Below are 18,800 nucleotides of genomic sequence, written 5' to 3'. Positions count from 1 at the left end.
AATCATAGCTTAGACAATTAGGAATGCAATTCAAGGCTGTGGTTCATTGGTCATATTTGTGTATTGTGTATTTGTCAAGGATTCTTTTAAAGTGCGTCACTATAAATATGATGCAGTGAAGAGTGTCATAATTCGCAAAAAATGATGACGGATTCCAAAAGGGTTTCCCAGCCACTCCCCCTATCCTTCATTGGTCAGTCAAACAGATAGCCCCGCCCCAAACTCCTGCTATTGGTCGAGCAAGAGTGGTACAGTACTTCTATTTTGGACAATGAATTATATATATATATATATATATATATATATATATATATATATATATATATATATATATATAAATATACATATGAAGAGCACTCACTGGTAGGGAGATTGTCTTGCTCTGAGCTGAGGTACTCCATGCTACTGATGCTGAGAATGGGCCCCTGAGAGCCAGGCAGCCGGATCTCAGCATCGGAGATGCCCCGGATGGGAGAGCCGGGGTCTGGAGAATGAAGTCCACAGGCCAAGGCCACATCTGCACACAGAGGAACACAGCATTAGATTGTTCAACTCACAAACACTCATCAACATAAGTTATAACATACTGTACATACACATATCGCTATACTGCATATTATGCATTTGTATATTTGTATTGTCTTGTCGCTGTCATTCTGTCTGTGCTGTGGAAGCTTCTGACACCAAGACAAATTCCTCATATGTGTGAACATACTTGGCAATAAAGCTCATTCTGATTCTGATATACGTACGCACGACCAGTTTCATTCACACATGCTCACGTAGCTCCATCTGTGCCATTTTCTGGCTGACATGATATTGGTAGGTGTTCGTGACTTTAACTTTGAGACTTGGTCATCATTCGTGGATGTTCTCTATGGGGGTGATATAAAGCGTCATGGCCATTCAAACCGAGGGGCACATCCCATCAACCTCAGAGTTGGTGGGATGAGCCACTTTACAGTCTACACTCCAAAAATGGCCTTAATTGGATTGCAGTTTTAATGTAAACAAACTAATAAACTTTATGTGATGCATACAAGTCAGTCATACATAAATGAAAAATAAACGGGGTAGATTTATGTAATAGTACTAATAAACAATGTTTTAAATACACAACAACCATGTTTATATATTTATCATCAATAAATACAATTTCTTTCAATCTCATACATTTTGCTTGTTCCATTACTAGCCATATTTTAACACTTTTCACTTTTTAACTGAAAACAATGAACAAATTTATGCTGATTCCAAGCAATTTTAATACATCTTGATTAAAAATGTTGAATAATACAATAAAATGTATGTAAATTGTTAATAATAAACTATGCCATGGTTTTTTGGAGAGCAGATGTATGACTTACAAATATGCATTTGTATCAATTTTAATAGTTTACGTTAAAACTGTGAAATCTGAATGGATGGAAAATGTATATGCAAATACATACATGTACATCTTTAGGCTTCTCAAATTAAGGCCTACATATTTTTTGAGTGTCATTGTAATTTTACTTTAAATAAAATGGTCAGTCCAATAACACACTGCAAACATCTGTCAATTTCCCTCCCCCAGTGGAACAAAATATTAAAGCTACCTTATTACATACAACAAAAAACGCATGCTGATCACTTCATTTGTGATTTGGATTTGGTGGATATGAACCTGGGTCTGCATAAACGCTAAGATGTTTACTATTCGACTCTCACATCTTTTAAGGGTACTTTCATGTGGTTCCACACCTGTTTGACTTTCTTGCTTCTTTGGAACATAAGAAAATATATATTTAAAACATTTTTTTTCCAAACAATGAGAGTAAATGGGGTCTAGAAGAACAGGATTGACTTTGGATTGCACTAACTAATTTTCCTACTCATTCCCAATCTTAACTCCATCAGAAGACTAGCAATCCTCCCTCATTCCCTGCATGCATCCACTATCATTTGTTTATCACTTCCTCTGCTAAACTTGATTGGATTTTGAAAGTAGAAATTGGATGATGATTTTGTCTCATTATGTAACTAAACTGTTTCTTCAACTGTTTGCTATTAGTTCACTCATTTCCCGCTTGATTAAAATATCTCTTGCCTCTGGTACTTTTCCATTAAAACTAAAAACTGCTGCTGACACCCTAATTCTCAGGAAACTTTTTCTAGGTCCTTCTGTGTTAAATAATTACAGACCTATCACAAACCACTGCTGAACAGAGCTGTTTCCCCTCAATTAGAGTCGCAAGTTTTTTTTATAATCTATACAAGCCTTTCAAAGCAGACTAATGTCCTTTACATAGCAGAGACATCTCTCCACAGGGCCATAAATGACCTATTCCTTTCTGCTGAATCAGGGGTGTTTAATATTCAACTCCTTCTGGACCTCAAGTCTTTAGGTCTTTGGATTCTGTATCTTAGATGTTGGCATCACTGAAAATGGAAACTCTCCTCTGGTTCAGTTCTTCAATGACAAACAGCAGTTTGTTTTTCTTCTGAAACACAAATCCTCCATCAGTCCTGTTATCTGAGGTGTCCCCCAGGGGTCTGTTCTTGGTCCTCTTTCTCTCAGCCCAAGCTAAGTTAATATCTCTATAAAAATTAATAAAGTACTAGTTAGGGATGCATTGATTTTAAAATTCTGGACGATATAAGCTAATAATTATTTTCATGCTATGGTCGATATTAAAATTCAATACTTTTTTGTCTAAAAAAAAAGACAATTTAAACTAAGACATTTTAAACTCTACAAGTGAATTTAGGCAACACGGAATTATAATGTACAGTATGGAAAATTCATATTCATTTTAAGATTTGCTAAAGATTACATTCAACAGTGTTATTAAAGGACAATTCCAGTGAAAAATGAACCTAGGGGTAATTAACACATGGTTACCGAGTCGATCGTTCCCTGTGATGCGTTTTCATGAAAATCGAATGTATAGAGTTTTATCTTTAAAAACAGATTAGCTCATAGCAGTAGTATATGGGGCACAGAGTAAGTAAAAGTAAATTGCTAGTTAATACCACTAACAAGGCTCAAACTAACACGGTAACATAATGAGGGTCCTTACATACAAACCGAAGCATTGAGAACTTTGTAAGTGTACAGACAGTTTAATAAGAAGATACTTTATAAAGACAGTACATTACGCGTTTACAGACAGGCGTCATCTTGGAAAACAGTCTCGACTAATCGAGTCACGAACGCCGCGCTACGTTAGATTTCACTATGCGTAATTCCTATCGACCAGCTCACTTAGCACGGCGTTCGTGACTCGATTAGTCGAGACTGTTTTCCAAGATGGCTCCTGCATGTAAACGCGTAATGTACTGTCTTTATAAAGTATCTTCTTATTAAACTGTCTGTACACTTACAAAGTTCTCAATGCTTCGGTTTGCATGTAGGGACCCTCATTATGCTACTGTGTTAGTGTGAGGCTATTTTGAGCCTTGTTAGTGGTATTAACTAGCGATTTACTTTTACTTACTCTGTGCCCCATATACTAGTGTTATAAGCTAATCTGTTTTTAAAGATAAAACTCTTTACATTCGATTTTCATGAAAACGCATCGCAGGGAACGATCGACTCGGTAACCATGTGTTAATTACCCCTAGGTTCATTTTTCACTGGATTTGTCCTTTAAATTAGCATTATCAAAGATTAAAATCATCTTATCACTCATAACCATCCATATATTTATCGTTCACAGCCCCCTAATTTTGTTAGCTTTGTTTTCCACTTCTATCACACTATTTTGTGTCATTTTTGTCATTTGAATTGATCACTGAAAAATGTCTTGCAATATTCTTCCCATTCATAAATCTTTGTTATCAATTGCCTCAGTTGTGCATTGTAAATAAAACATTAATTTCATTACATTTTTTTACATAAAAGGTACTTTTAAATCACTTTTACAAAATATCCATCTGTATTATCAATTTCATACAATATTATGTTTTCAGTAATATAAGACAGACAAATAAAAGGGCAACAAAGCCCGGTTGTCTCACCTGTAGAGCTCTGCTTCAGCTTCTCGTTTTTCTTTTTCCTCCATTTCCACGGCCGGAAAATGCGCCCCAGTGTGGCCAGCTTGCTGTGGCGTCGGATGGGAGGGGTGTGGACTCCACTCACCAAACAGCTGGAGCGCAGCACATTCTGCTGCTCCATCACATCTGTAACACACACGGGACAGACAGGAACCATCAGCACTGAGCAGTGACATCCAAGGGTACAACTGATGATGCTGATTTTGAACATTTATAGTTATTTATATTAAGATTTAATATATATGTATATAATTACGAGTTATATAAAATGAATGAGAAGTATTCGGCACCCTTTAAAAAACGTTTTGGACACCCCTGACGAAAGTCAGATGAACTTCAAAGACCACACTGAATCAAATTTGTGGTTTTAGATGTTTTAGAAGCGCTTTAAATACTTTAGATTTAATTTAATTTTACTTTATGTTGTTTGTTGTCGCAAGACCGACTGTGGATTTCAGATTTTTACAGATTTTCGACTAATTTTAGAAGCACTTTAAATACCTTAATATTTTACAAAAATGTAATTTAATTAAAATTATTTCTATTTTATTTTGACACTACAGCTGTTTGTCATTGCAGGATTGACTCTGAATTGTTGATTTTCCTACTGATTTCCAACTCATTTTAGAAGCACTTTAAATACTTTAATATTTAAGTAAATTGTTATTTTATTTAAATTTTATTTTGCATCTGTGTTTTTTTATTTTTTTTAACTACTGTTGATTGTCGTTGCAAGACCGACTCTGGACTTCTGATTTTTTACTGATTTTCTATTTAAATACACTTTAAATACCTTAATATATATATATTTTTATTATTATTTAATTTTATTTATTTTAATTTTATTTTGACACTACTGCTGTTTGTCATTGCAGGATTGACTCTGGATTGTTGATTTCCCTACTGATTTCCAACCCATTTCAGAAGCACTTTAAATACTTTAGTGTTTAAGTAAATTTAGGAAAAAAAATATTTTAATTTTATTTTGCATCTATTCTCTAATAACGTAGGGTCATTATTTTAGTCAATTTTATTTTATTTCATTTTTTATTTACTGTCTTTCTCTTTTGGGAAAATGAACATGATAACATCATTTCCCAACACAAAAAAGAAGGTAATTACAAAGCATGTGCCTCTTAGAACTTTTCATTTATTTTTCTATAGGATTTTTCTATTTTAGTTTTGAGCTAAAGCAGATGTTAATCACATGCATATACATCAATTGTATATTTGACCGCACAAAGCCTCTACAAAACCCACATCAGCATCATATCCTTCAGCAGGCTAGACCTAATCCTTTTAAATATTCACACGCAGGAAAAGCGCCATTCATAGAGCAAATGAGTCAACGCTCTGCCAAACACTCAGTTACCGAAATAGTGTAGTGTGGGCAGGGGCAGCGAGCGGGTGCCGTCACAAACCCAGAGGCGCTGCGCCGCGCACCACATGCACGGAGGTCCTCCGAACCATTGACCATAAAAGAAAAGAACCGGGTCAATCGACTGAGCGTCACTGCTCAAGTAACCAGCGCTACACGGAATCCAGGTCAAGCCTGAAAACTGTGCGGCGAGGCGAGTCAGCAAAGCCAGGGTCAGCAAAGCCTAGCTGTTACTATGGTTACTGCTCCTCCAGATGCAGAGCAAAAGGCTGAATCCGAGCGCCGTATGAGGGGCCGCCACTGTCTTAGGAAAGGGAGGATGGGGGAAACGGAGAGAGGAGGGGGAATGGGGGTCTGTTGCTATACGGAAGCGCTTGCTGAAGACCTCAAGCAGCCAATCAGGGCCCGGCCTTTCATAACATATAATATCAAGCACACTACCCCTTTCTTCAGTGCAGGCCAGAGAGGTGCGTTACAAGGGGTTGGTGTTGCACTGGACAGTCTGTTGCTAATCGAAAACAGAATAAAAATGTAAATGTGTTCAATATTAGCTAATATTAATGGTGGGCGCAGTAACTGTTACACAATGCGTGTTATTAAGAAGCGCGGTTGTAAAAGCGAGAGACTGTTTTCAAAGGAGTATGAAAGGAAATAGAATCCAGTACATCTGACAATGATTGAATGAATATCAGCGCAGTTATTCATGAAGTAAGCGACAGAAGAGCAAAGCACAGCGTTTTGTGAACAGAGAGGCAATCAGAACATAGGCCTGCATGCTGGATGTGTGCCACGGATGCCCACGTTACCAATATCTCAAAACCCCTGCCAAACTGATATAAGACTCACGGTGACCCAATGGACATAGATCTCATGCATATAGTCTCTATTAATACAATAGTCATTATAATACAATACAGGACAAAATTACAGAACAGAAAACTCTCACTTTTATAGTAGCAATCATGATACAATACTGTAAAAAAAATTAAGGGGCATTATGGGTAGATCACTAAGCGGAGGTTGGTTATACATCAGCCTATAACAACATTAGGAAAAAAATATGATATAATTATAAAGCTTGACAGATCATTATTAACATCATTTTAAATAGTGACAGAATTGTCATGATACTATATATTCATATACATTCATATTTAAACAGGGGATTGGATGAACTAATCATTTAGTTGCTAGTTTTAATACAATAATCAATCTAACACAATTCAAGGCAACATTACCAAATAGTACACACTGACTTGTACTGTAGTAGCATTTTATTAATATTTTATGGTTGAAACACTTCTAGTTCCAGGCCCTACTGTTTGTAGATGGTAAATAAATAAATAAAATGGAGATCATGTTAAGTAATCCTGCCTGGTTTGATTTAGGCTGCTTAAGAAGTTTCAGTTTGTTTTATCAAAGGCGTTTATCTCTGTCACGGCTCATTGAAAACACTTTAAACGTGGTTTTAAAGAGGAGGGTATCTGTGCGATTAACAGACCCAGACAACAAAGAGACTGAGAGACACTACAAACCCCTTTTTAACATTGCAGATTGGCAAATACTGCTTATAGCTCTGTCAGCAAATCTGCACTCCTTTATTCTGCGGCCCCCTTCACACCTGATATTAATATGTGCGTTGAATCTGAATGATCTTGTTTGATTCTTGTTCATCAAAATGCTTCTTCATACACAATCAGATTGGGTTTTTTTTTTTATAACTTAAATTAAATTATTGTCATAAGCAATGAGAAATGAGAGACAGCGGTATATTGTGAATATAGTCATAGTGTACCATTAGATGCAGTATTGGAACTGATGTATTCACCAATCAGAAGCCAGGATCAGAAAAAATGTGCTATAATGAGCATTATATGTTATACAAATGTGACCCTGGATCACAAAACCAATCACAAGTCGCACGGGTATATTTGTGGCAATAGCCAACAATACATTGTATGAGTCAAAATAATCGATTTTCCTTTTATGCCAAAAATCATTAGGATATTAAGTACAGATCATGTTCCACAAAGATATTTTGTAAATTTCCTACCGTAAATATATAAAACATTTATTTTTGTGAGTGAATGCAGCACAATTGCGAAAATAAATGGACAACTTTAAAGCCAATTTTCTCAATGTTTTGATTTTTTTGCACCCTCAGATTCCAGATTTCAGATTTCTAAATGGTTGTATCTCGGCCAAATATTGTCCTATCCTAACAAAACATACATCAATGGAAAGCTTTCATATCTCACTTTCAAAAAATTGACCCATGTGGTTTTGTGGTCCAGGGTCACAAATGTTAGATTATATAAGTCATTGTTACCTTCAATTTGAACTGTATTTTGTTTTAAATATAGCAATATGCTGTATATCAGTGCCATTCTGGATTAAATATATATAATATAAGAGAAAAATGTTTGTGTGTGTCAGTTCCAATATATGTATACGGCTTTCTTTCTTCAGATAAACACAAATGAAGATTTTTAGGAAAATAATCCATGTAATGCCAATGAATGGTGACGCTTGGTTGACGCTCGAAAAATCACACACAACGATTCGACTCCAGTGGATGAATCGCGGCCTTCTGAAGCGAAACGATAGTGTGTGTAAGAAAAACACTAACATTTTTACCTTTTTTAACTGTAAATCATTGCTTCCTGTCTATTGTCACACAAAGCGTTTGACGTAAATGCGTTGTGAAGTTGCGCACGAGAAGTGGCTCTGTTGTTCCGTGCTACTTTTAAAACAAAGTGTTCAAAATCGCCCCCTATAGGCTACCCTCATTCACTATTCCCTACATTAGTCCATTAATACAGTCCACTTGAAGGCGTGAATGTATGAAATGAAAAAATATTAGTATTAGTAAAATAGTATTTTTCTTACACCTATCATTTCTCTTCAGAAGACACCAATTCATCCACTGAGGTCGTATCAAGCCTCATCCGAGTGGCACCCATTCACTGGCATTACTACCCCTTTTCCACCAGAATGGTTCATGTTCTGGAGCCAAATCCTGTTCTCGGCTATGAGGCAGTGCGGCACTTCTGTTTTGCGGTCCATAATACCTAATTTATGGCTGTTTTCAAATCCATACATATCGACTCGTACATTTTTCCAGCTCAGGCAAAACACTCAGGTGATGCTTTTATTTAATAAAGCTCTTTGGCATTGGGAGGTGCTTTAAGTAAACGTATGTAAATGTAATGGAGTTGCGTACAGTCTGTCCTCTGAGGCTTGTTTTGGAGATGCTGACCACATAAACAGGCAGCAGGCAAAACCCATTTGCCTGCAGCAGATAGATACTAAGAGCTTGTTATTGTAATGTCACCCTAGAGATGAAAGTGGGAGATTGAGAATATTATTCAATTCATCAATGACTGCAGTCTAAAGATGCAATCATAGCAGACGCATGAACGTGGGCCTCATTGTAAGTGGTCGGGCCAGGGGGTCCGGCAACATGAGGTGCTAGTTGTGCTGTTTAGGGCTGTCCTGAGAACAGTATATACACTAGTTTTTTTTTTTTTTATAGCCAGTATAAACCGACACAAATTTCAATAGCATAAGCAGGCCCTAATCACAGACCTGAGATAATTAAGGCAATTTGGTCTCTGATCTGTATTCAGAGACACTTTCTATCCAGGACTGCAACAGAAACACACACACTACAGTTCAAAAGTTTGGGGGCGGTAAGATTTTTTTATGTTTTTGAAAGAAGTAAATTTTCTCACTAATTTGTTTTCTGCATTTAATTGATGAAAGAGTAATATTGTGAAATATCAAAGCTGAATTTTCAGCATCATTACTCCAGTCTTGAGTGTCACATGATCCTTCAGAAATCATTATAATATGCTGATTTGCAGCTCAAGAAACATTTCTCATTATTATCAATGTTAAAAAACAGTTACTATTTTTGCTTAATATTGTCACAATTATAGCAGTGGTAAGCCATTACATGATGCAGATAATCCAAATATATAATAATAATAATAATAATTCATTACATTTATATAGCGCTTTTTTCTCAGCAATCAAAACGCTTTACATAGAAGGGGGGAATCTCCTCAATATACACAACAGAATCTTTAATATACACAGATAATACACACAGGAGATCACTAGGAGAAAACAAACGCTAACCACACTACCAACAAAGGCGAGAACCGACAAGCAAAACTGAAAACACAAGGCTATATATACAAGGGCAAACTCGCAAAATCTGCAGCACATGTGTTGTCAAACTAATGAAGATGTTTCCTTAATTTGCTGGTGTTTTTCCATAAAATTATAATCCATAAAACGATCCCATGATGGAAACTCCTAAAAGGTTCTGTATGCTGTATGAAGTGCCTGACAGAACCATTTGAGGTTCTGTTAAGAACCTTTTCTTCAGGCACATATTAGTTTATACAATCAGTATGACAATACTATCAATTTTCAGAAATTAATCATAAAAGCAGGTAGTTTAGTGTGAGAAATGAACGGTTAATGTCGTACAACGAAATAAACCCCGTAGTTCACCCCCTGGCTCAACAACTGTGCAGCCATCTGGTAGAAGACAAGTGCCCGCGGTGTAGCCTCCTTAAGATGCTAAAAGTGGAACAGACTAAATAACAAGTCTCTGATGAGGCTTAAAGGGACTTGAGACAGCTCGAAGCTTTGGCCAGTGTTACTTAGAAGAAGCAACAGTAGCTTTTGACATCGAACAGACCTCTGCTGTGCATTCTCTGACATCTAGGGCTAGAAATCGACTTAGAATACCAAGCTGTGATGATTCAGTCTCTGTGTTAAGAGACGTCAGAGCAAGGAAAAAACACTGAGCGGTAAAGAAAATCTGAACATATCAAGCAATGCATGCTGGATATGAGACCATGGACATTGTCCTCTGAGCAGGAATCAGTTGTGTGACCTTTCAGTTATTCTTTTCGGTCTGTAATATAACGCTGAAGGTGTTAAATTGGGTCAATAACTATTCCAAGAAATCTAAAAAATTCAAGGCCTTATGGACAAATGCTCAAAGATGGCAGGCAAGGGAAAAGTCACAATCTCACTTTTAAAGCCTCCAAAGTTAAAGAGATAGTTGATGCATTTGACATTGACATTTGACATTTATGCATTTGGCAGACGCTTTTATCCAAAGCGACTTGCATTGCATTTCAAGGTACACATTTACATTCTTATCAGTTCTTCAGATAGTTGAAGCAAAAATTAATATTCACTAGAAATCTATTTGTGTCTAGTACTTGTACAGTAAGGCATAATAATTAATATAAATATGTACCCATTCAATGTTCTTTTATTTATTTTTACCACAATGCTTTAGGAAGTCAATAGCAAATACATTTTCTTGGTCATGATGATTTATATGTCACAGTTATAGGTCAACTTCAGGCCACTTGTCTCAGCATGGCTTATAGCACTGAATTTTTGATGGAAGTCTTACTTGGAAACTCCATAAGCTTCATGCACCTTAGGCAGCAAACCTTCAGACAACCTCAGACAGGTTAATATTTTGAGAATTTCCATTTATATTCATAATCCATTTAAATTCATATAATGACCTTTGGCACGGACTTTCATGATCAGCTCATCAAGAAAATCTTTCATCTTTTCTCAAGGAAATAATCTTCATCTTTTCTCAAGGAAATAATCTTTCACAACTAATGTTGTAAACTATACAGGGAACCCTGTCAGCCGGTACAACTGATTTCTATACAATTGCACATAAGGTCGTTTTTATAATAACATTATTATAATTTTTTAATGTTACTGAAGTAAAAATATAATGAATATGTAATATACTGTCTATATATATATATATATATATATATATATATATATATATATATATATATATATATATATATACAGTGTATATATGTTAACTATACACTATACAGCCAACTATACAGTTTATGGATATTAAATGGCTTTTCTGAGGTAACGTGACATTGTTTACAAGCTGTATCCGTGGTTGAAACACTGATTGAGCGATTACATCAGACATATTTCAAAACGGTTTCTTTTGACATGATACATGATACAACTCACATGTTCAATTAGTTCACGTGCTCCTAGAACTGAAGTGCTACAGTGAACTGTCACTCCAAAATGGTATATATTGTTTAAATTTCGTGATTTTGAAAGCTGAGACTTTGTTTCATATCAAAAAAGCAACCTGCTCTGTCTTGTCTGTCAGCGCATTGTCCGTGTCCTCTTTGCTCAGTGATTTTTCACTGCGTGAGAAAATAGACATGAGAGCGCAAGAACAGCGTCAACTGCTTGACTCTCATGCTACATGTCATATATATGCTGAAAATGTTTGCATACGTCAAGCTAATCACAGAATGACACATTGATAACCGCATCACAGATGCGTCTTGAAGGCCACTTCTGACTGATGTGGGCGTGTAATGGTTCAGAATAGAAATATACCCTAATGTTCGCATTGGCAAATGTATATATTTGCTCTTTAAAGATCCTCATTGACTCTCTGGTGAGTCACTTGAAGTCATTTTCATCCTTCTGTCTCATCATTGTTGTTTTTTCCCACCTCCCCTGTTTCCCCTTCACTCACTCCCACTCAGTCTCTCTCTTTTTCTCTCCTTCCCCTGACTCCATCCTATATCGCCTTTAAGCGGCATTACAGTCGTGGTTTCACTTACCGTTCACTCTCTGAAATTCATTGAATCGCAAACAGCACAATAAACTCAGGTTTAGCTGAGCTACGCCATCCATCCAAGGCAGCTCCGCTCAAGCTTATGAATGAGAAATGAGCTTCTGAAATATTTTAGATGGTTCAGGTATGCAGAGTGAGGCCTGCTCTTTCCAACAGCATTGCATTCGATATTAACTACATTTCCTCTCTCAGCCGCTCAGAAGAGCCAAGATACTCAGATCTGTTGACTGTGCATTACAGCGATTAAAATTTGAACCCTTATTCACTCTAATGGCCTCCCACAGGAAAGAAAAATCTCTTTTCATCCAAAAGTTGGGGGTCAGTAAGATTCTTTAATGTTTTTGAAAGAAGTCACTTATGTTCACCAAGGCTTCATTTATTTGATACAGTAAAAGTGTGAACAAAGTAGAATCTTTGCATCATTACTCCAGTCTTCAGTGTCACATGATCCTTCAGAAATCATTATAAGATGCTCAGGAAATTTTTTCAGGATTATTTGGTCAAAAGAACAGGATTTATTTGGAATAAAAAATGTATGACATTTTAATGTTTTTACTGTCAATTTTGATCAATTTAATGCATCATTGCTGAAGAAAAGTATCTTACAGATCCCAAACTTTAGTGTCTCAATTTGAACTTAAACATTTATTAGATATACCAATTAATCTGAGCTATGCCATTCACATTAATTTTATATTTCAATATTCTTACTTTACATCAACAATTGACTCACTTGTGTGTGTTTTTTCTATAAATTTAGGACAAACATTTGAGACACAATTGCTACTTAAAATTTCCTGAGCTATGATAGTTACTTTTTTAATTTAGTCATTTTTATAGTAGCTTAATATATGTGACCCTGGACGACAAAACCAGTCACAAGTCGCACGGGTGTACTTGTGGCAGTCGATTTTTCTTTTATGTTAAAAATCATTAGGATATTAAGAAAAAGATCATGTTCCATGAAGATATTTTGTACATTACCTACTGTAAATATATAAAACATTTATTTTTGTGAGTGAATGCAGCACAATGGCGAACATAAATGGACAACTTTAAAGCAGAACTTGGTAACTTTTTTTACTTAATAAAACTATCTAGAAATCATTTTGGATGGTTAAACAACCTGTTCTGGTGATATTGGTGACTTTCCCCGCTCCCCCCAGCGTTCCCAGGCGGAAAACCAACCTTGCAACTTGGGGACTATGGGACTACCGTCCCGGTGTGGTGAAGTATCCGGTAACTCTATAGTGACGGGTCCGGGCTGAGGACCCAATTAGTATGCCAGTAGTATGCCTGATCTAAATCTGTTCTCGCGATACGTTAAGGCAGTATCAGTGCAGTAATATCAGGTAAAGCTCATAGCACGATCTTCGGATAACGTTAGCTGTATGCTATGCTACTATCTAAGCTAACTAAAAAACACACTACAACGAGAAATGTTTAATTTCACAATCTATAGCTTCGGTTAAATACTAGTATATGAAACGTATAATTTAAAATACATTAAATATATTAATGACTCGTTATAACGTAGTACAAACGTCTTTTATAATAAAGTGATTTTGTATGATTTGTAACCAGGCACTAAAGCGATTACCCATAAAACGTGCTTTGAACCAATCGGATTGCTTGGGTCCTCAGCCCGGACCCATCACTATAGAGTGACCGGATACTTCACCACACTGGCAAAATAGAAATTGGAAGTCTCGTGAGAAGCGAGAACGAGCACGAAACACGAATTGCTTTACGGCAATTCGACATAAACACACACGCATGTATGATGTATTACCAGATTACCCACCTCGGTAGACATAGCTCCACACGATACAGTTGGCTTGCTGCGATCAAAACAAACGCACATGAGCAGCGGTAGAGAGGGGGAGGAGGTGAGTTTTTCGCAAGTGAGTTTTTTACGACCGTGTTGAGAAATATACGCCCCCCCCCCCACAGCTGTAAGGGGAGCTCGTGGGGAAAACATGCGACAACAAAAGGGAAAATCAACGAAGAAGTGACTAGAGTTCTCTAGAGTTGCCGAGTTCTGCTTTAAAGGCAATTTTCTCAATGTTTCGATTTTTTTGCACCCTCAGATTCCAGATTTTCAAATAGTTGTATCTCGGCCAAATATTCCTATCCTAACAAACCATACATCAATGGAAAGCTTATTTATTCAGCTTTCAGATGATGTATACATCTTAATTTCCCAAAATGTACCCATGTGACTGGTTTTGTGGTCCAGGGTCACATAGTAATTTATATTATTATTAATATGCATGTTTATATTGCTGGGGTCTCTGCCTGGTTCCACCATCCTGGAAAAAGTTTATACCCATGAGAGGGAATCAGTGAAGCTCATTTCTGAGTGCTGCAGTAATACAACCGTATGACTGAGACGTCTCTGTTTTGTAAGAAATCAAACAGTTCTACTTTCCTCGCTTTCACTGTCACTGTCACACACACAACCTCAAAAATATTCAACTTTTTGCTTCAGATATATACACAACTAAAAAGACAGACAGACTGTCATACGCCTTATCGGCTCTGTGTTGTATCCCTGGGGAGGTCGCTGAGCTTGTTGTTGTGTTCGGTTTTCTCGCATGAGGAGAGCTGGAAGCCGCTGAACTGCGCTTGACAAGGTCAGGTCTTGTCTCCTCTTGTACACTATGCTGTGCATATACCTTAGTCTGCATTGAGGAAAGACAATCTCAAGCTGAAATGACACCTAAGGATTTTTAAAGGCAGAAGCCACTGCATGAGGGAATTATAGCAACAATGTTGTTGTTAATTATTAGCATCTTTGCGAAGGCAAGAACCACTATTACTGTTGTTCATACTTAGGGTTAGGGATTTGAAAACACCTTTAACCTAAGTATTGAACTTCAGCACATAACTGTCTCACACATTTGAGCTACTGACACCTCATTGTGTGGTTTGTTGTGGAGAGTGTGATATTACTTTTCACATACTTACATTAAAGTAAGCGTGAGACTTGGAGGCACCCAAGTCACATATAAAGGTACCAAAATATCATAAAGAGGTGGGCTTTTTAGCTGCCAGCAAGCCACAACTCAGAACACCTAGCAACAACCAGGCAACCAATGACTTAGTGACTATTGTAGTGCATGATAAAAACAACAAAATGTGAACATGGTTGTCTCATTTTTGTCAAATTTATCCAGGATTTTGTGATTTTGCAATGGCAGCATTTAACTCTTTCCCCGCCAAAAAAAAAAAAAAAAGTTGCCAGTCAGCGCCAGCATTTTTGATCATTTTTAGACATAATTTCATGGCTCCCAGAATATTTTGTTGTATGGATATCTGAGCCTGCAACAAATCAAACGAAAAAACATAGCCTCTGCTTTTAAACAACAAAATTGTATTCTAGCTTCATGCCTTCTTTTTTTATCAACACATGAATATGAGTAAAGGCCATTCACCCAGAACACGTTTTTGCTTTGAAAAACGCAAGACGCAGACAGTGGAATGGGGGGAAAAACCGCAAGGTCAAAAAGCGTGTTTTTTTAAAGTTTAATTTATTTTAACGTGAGCGCTGTTTTTTTTAGAATGCCGCGTCGTGCACGAGACTCTGCAAAAGACAAGCGCAAACACGTCCAAAAGTGCAAAAAAGCAGCCTTTTGAACAAAAAGCTGAGAAAATCGCTTTTTTGTCAAATCGGATTCAGAACAATGATCAAAACATAGATTGGTCATTTTGGTGACCTCCAAAGCTGGGTAGACATTTCATTCAGTAACGTTAGGCAGTTTTGATTTATATGCCGTTTAATGTTTGATGATTGTGTTATTTTAGATATGCATAAGCAATTCTTATATCGCTTGTTTCTGCTTCTTCTTCGGCTGTGTTTCCATCTGGAGATTCTGTACTCTTTCCTGTCACTAACACCAATTATATAAGAATCAAGATTACTGCTGGTTTTCACCACAAAAACGCTACAAATATCGCTGCAATTCTTGAGAAAAGATGCAACAAATTCAGTTATTTTAGGCCACAAAAATGAGAAGGAGAAAAAAAGGTCTTGCAAAATCCTGGTGGAAAGAAAACAAACATAACATTTATAATAACCATTAGATTTATTTCTGTGGTGATCTACAGATGCTTAGCCTGTTACTTCGCTTTGCTTCGTAGACAGAGTCTGGCATGGCATAATTGAAAAGCGTTTTCTTTCTCGCGGGGGGCGCTTGTCTGAAGTTTAAAATCATTGGTTACCCGTAAGCCAATCACATAACGTTTGGTTATGACGTGTGTTATGAGCCGGCTCAGCCGCATCGAACTTCCACTGTAAACACATGTATGATGCGAAAACAAAACCATTGAGCGAAATACCGGAGTGAACATGGCTGTGAACGACTTTTGCAGATTATGTGAAGTAAATCTACGCATCCACGGTACAATCAGTGTCTACGTCACGGCTCTCAGCCCGCCCTCTGTTCGTTGATTGGCCGGCTGTTTTGAGGCCGGAGGAAAACGGGGAAAACGGTCGCTATCTCATACTGAGTACAGAAGCGAACTGAAATTGAGCGGAAGTACGAAGTCTGACGTAGTCAGGCTAACAGATGCTGCCTATATGAAGAATTTAGTGCACTGCATGTCAAGATAGAATATCACACAATTCATACACATTTCTTGGTGGATACTGAATAAGCAACAAAAAATAAAACATAAAAAAACATACAAGCAGTTATGACCAAGATCTGGCAGCTAGGCTAATGTCTGAGCTTGTGCTTTCCTTCTACGTTTCATCTACTCTTAAAAGTTCTTACTCTTAAAAGACAACTGCTCATATCAGCGATGACAGCGGCACAAATGAAAGTAGCTTTTTTAGTGAAACACTGACACTGCCTTTCAAGCCTCTGAAACAAACACAGGAGAATTCCACCAGAACACAATCACAGTCAGTCTAAAACAATAACGTTTTATGCAAAACCTCCCAAAGAAGTAAAAGATGCAAGAAAAGAGATATCAAGGACTTTCTGGGCCAGACCTTTTCATCAGACACTGTGTTTTGCAATAAACACACCCAGGTGAAGAAGTGTTTGCACCAGCCTGCACAAGAGAAGCTGATGATGAGTCATAGCCCACCTCAGAAAGCGGCCTCATGCTCTGTACAAGGAACTGCAAAATATGGTTACATAGCTCAGTAAGAGTGAGAGACTGAGATTATAAAAGTGAGTATAGCTATTAGTCACCATGAAATCATTTTTCTATGGAATATTGCAATATTTATTATAAATGATTTATCCATGCACACCATCATTTTTTTTTTTTATTTCACGTGCCCTTGACTTTAATCAAAATAGCTTCCTTTCTCTTCTCTTCTGTGATGACGTGTTTCTAGGCGTGAGGGCGGGACAACCTGTCACTCGCATGATATCGACCAATTGCAAACCACAACCATTCAATCAATTCCCAACGGACAAAATCAAGAGAAGACGCTTCATTTAGATATACGTCCCAATAGGGAAGAAAAGATCATCACAACATCCGTTCCATATTGACTTTAAAACGATGTCCTTAAGAAGATAGTGGAATGAAATATTCAGTGCATGCTGGTTTGTGTGCTGGAGATCATCTAAGAAATTAAGACTTATATATGTAATATATAAAGTATTGAATAAAGTATTTCCCTGACGCTCTGTCTTGCACACCCCAAAATGTTCATTTTATCTCAATTAGGCTTTCACCAAAATGGTTCATTTTCATCCCATTTTCAAGGGCAAGAAGTTCACGCAAGCTGAGAAGACACTTTTAATGTGTAAATAGGTGTGAAGTGATGTGGTGCATCGTATCTAAATTTAAGACTCTTTTAATGAACTTGATGATAATCTTATGGGACAAATCAGATCTCAGTCATGATTATATATGTCTCCCTGCGCTGTCTTTCTGTTCAACCCTTGAAGCATTCTTTGACATATCAAGCAGAGTTTAAAAGGTTAACGCACCTCTGAGAGCTGTGGGCAAGAGAACCACAAGCTGAGCTAGTTGTGTAGACAAATTAGTCCTTTGATGCAAAAGTGGTCAGACCTTGAAAGTAAAATCAGGGTGTTACAATCAAACCATGAGTGATATCCATAATTCTAAGACATATGTCATGGTATGTCATTATGTGCGTCAACATAAATTCATATATATAAATAAATATATAATTAATATGATATAATATAATAATCAGCAAAGATTAAATTGATCAAAAGTGTCAGAAAAGACATTTTTAATGGTAAATATTATTTCTATTTCAAATAAATGTTGTTCTTTTTAACTTTTTATTCATCAAATAAAAACATGTATTCAGCTGTTTTCAATACTGATGATAATAAGAACGATATTATTCATCATAGTAGAACGATTTCTGAAGAATCATGTGACTGGAGTAATGATGCAGAAAATTCAGCTTTGATCACAGGATTATATTTGTAAAGAAGTAAATTATTGAATTAGTAATATATTCATAATATATATATATATATATGTACAGTATACTTTAATTTAAGTAGGTGCTTTCGCACTAGGTAGTTATAGGAACTCAGTTCTAGGAACTAGTCACCAGGGCGGTCTGCAGAGAACTAAATTTTCCCCTAGGGCCATTTTCACGGTTGCATTCGCACCACCAGTAGAAACCCTGAAGTGACGTAAACCGGTCGATAGTGACGTCATTTAACCGCGGCATTCAATAACGTCAATAGATGG

At 36.8% G+C, this 18,800-nt stretch overlaps 1 protein-coding gene across 1 annotated transcript in view; it reads right to left on the bottom strand.

Moving 5' to 3' along the window:
* phactr3a (phosphatase and actin regulator 3a) overlaps positions 1 to 18,800 on the bottom strand; it is a 38,776-nt gene that overhangs the window by 14,264 nt on the left and 5,712 nt on the right. Inside the window, exons 2-3 of the mRNA XM_084099888.1 lie at positions 4,003 to 4,164; positions 362 to 517 (exon numbers count right to left, since the gene is read on the bottom strand). Of these exons, the coding sequence (XP_083956014.1) occupies positions 362 to 517; positions 4,003 to 4,164 (318 nt within the window). The remainder of the gene's footprint in view (positions 1 to 361; positions 518 to 4,002; positions 4,165 to 18,800) is intronic.

Source organism: Abramis brama, assembly GCF_963993115.1.
Source record: "Abramis brama genome assembly, chromosome: 22".
NCBI lineage: Eukaryota > Metazoa > Chordata > Actinopteri > Cypriniformes > Leuciscidae > Abramis > Abramis brama.
Note: the sequence above shows the minus strand (reverse complement) of the source record. Positions and strands in the feature narration are given on the sequence as shown.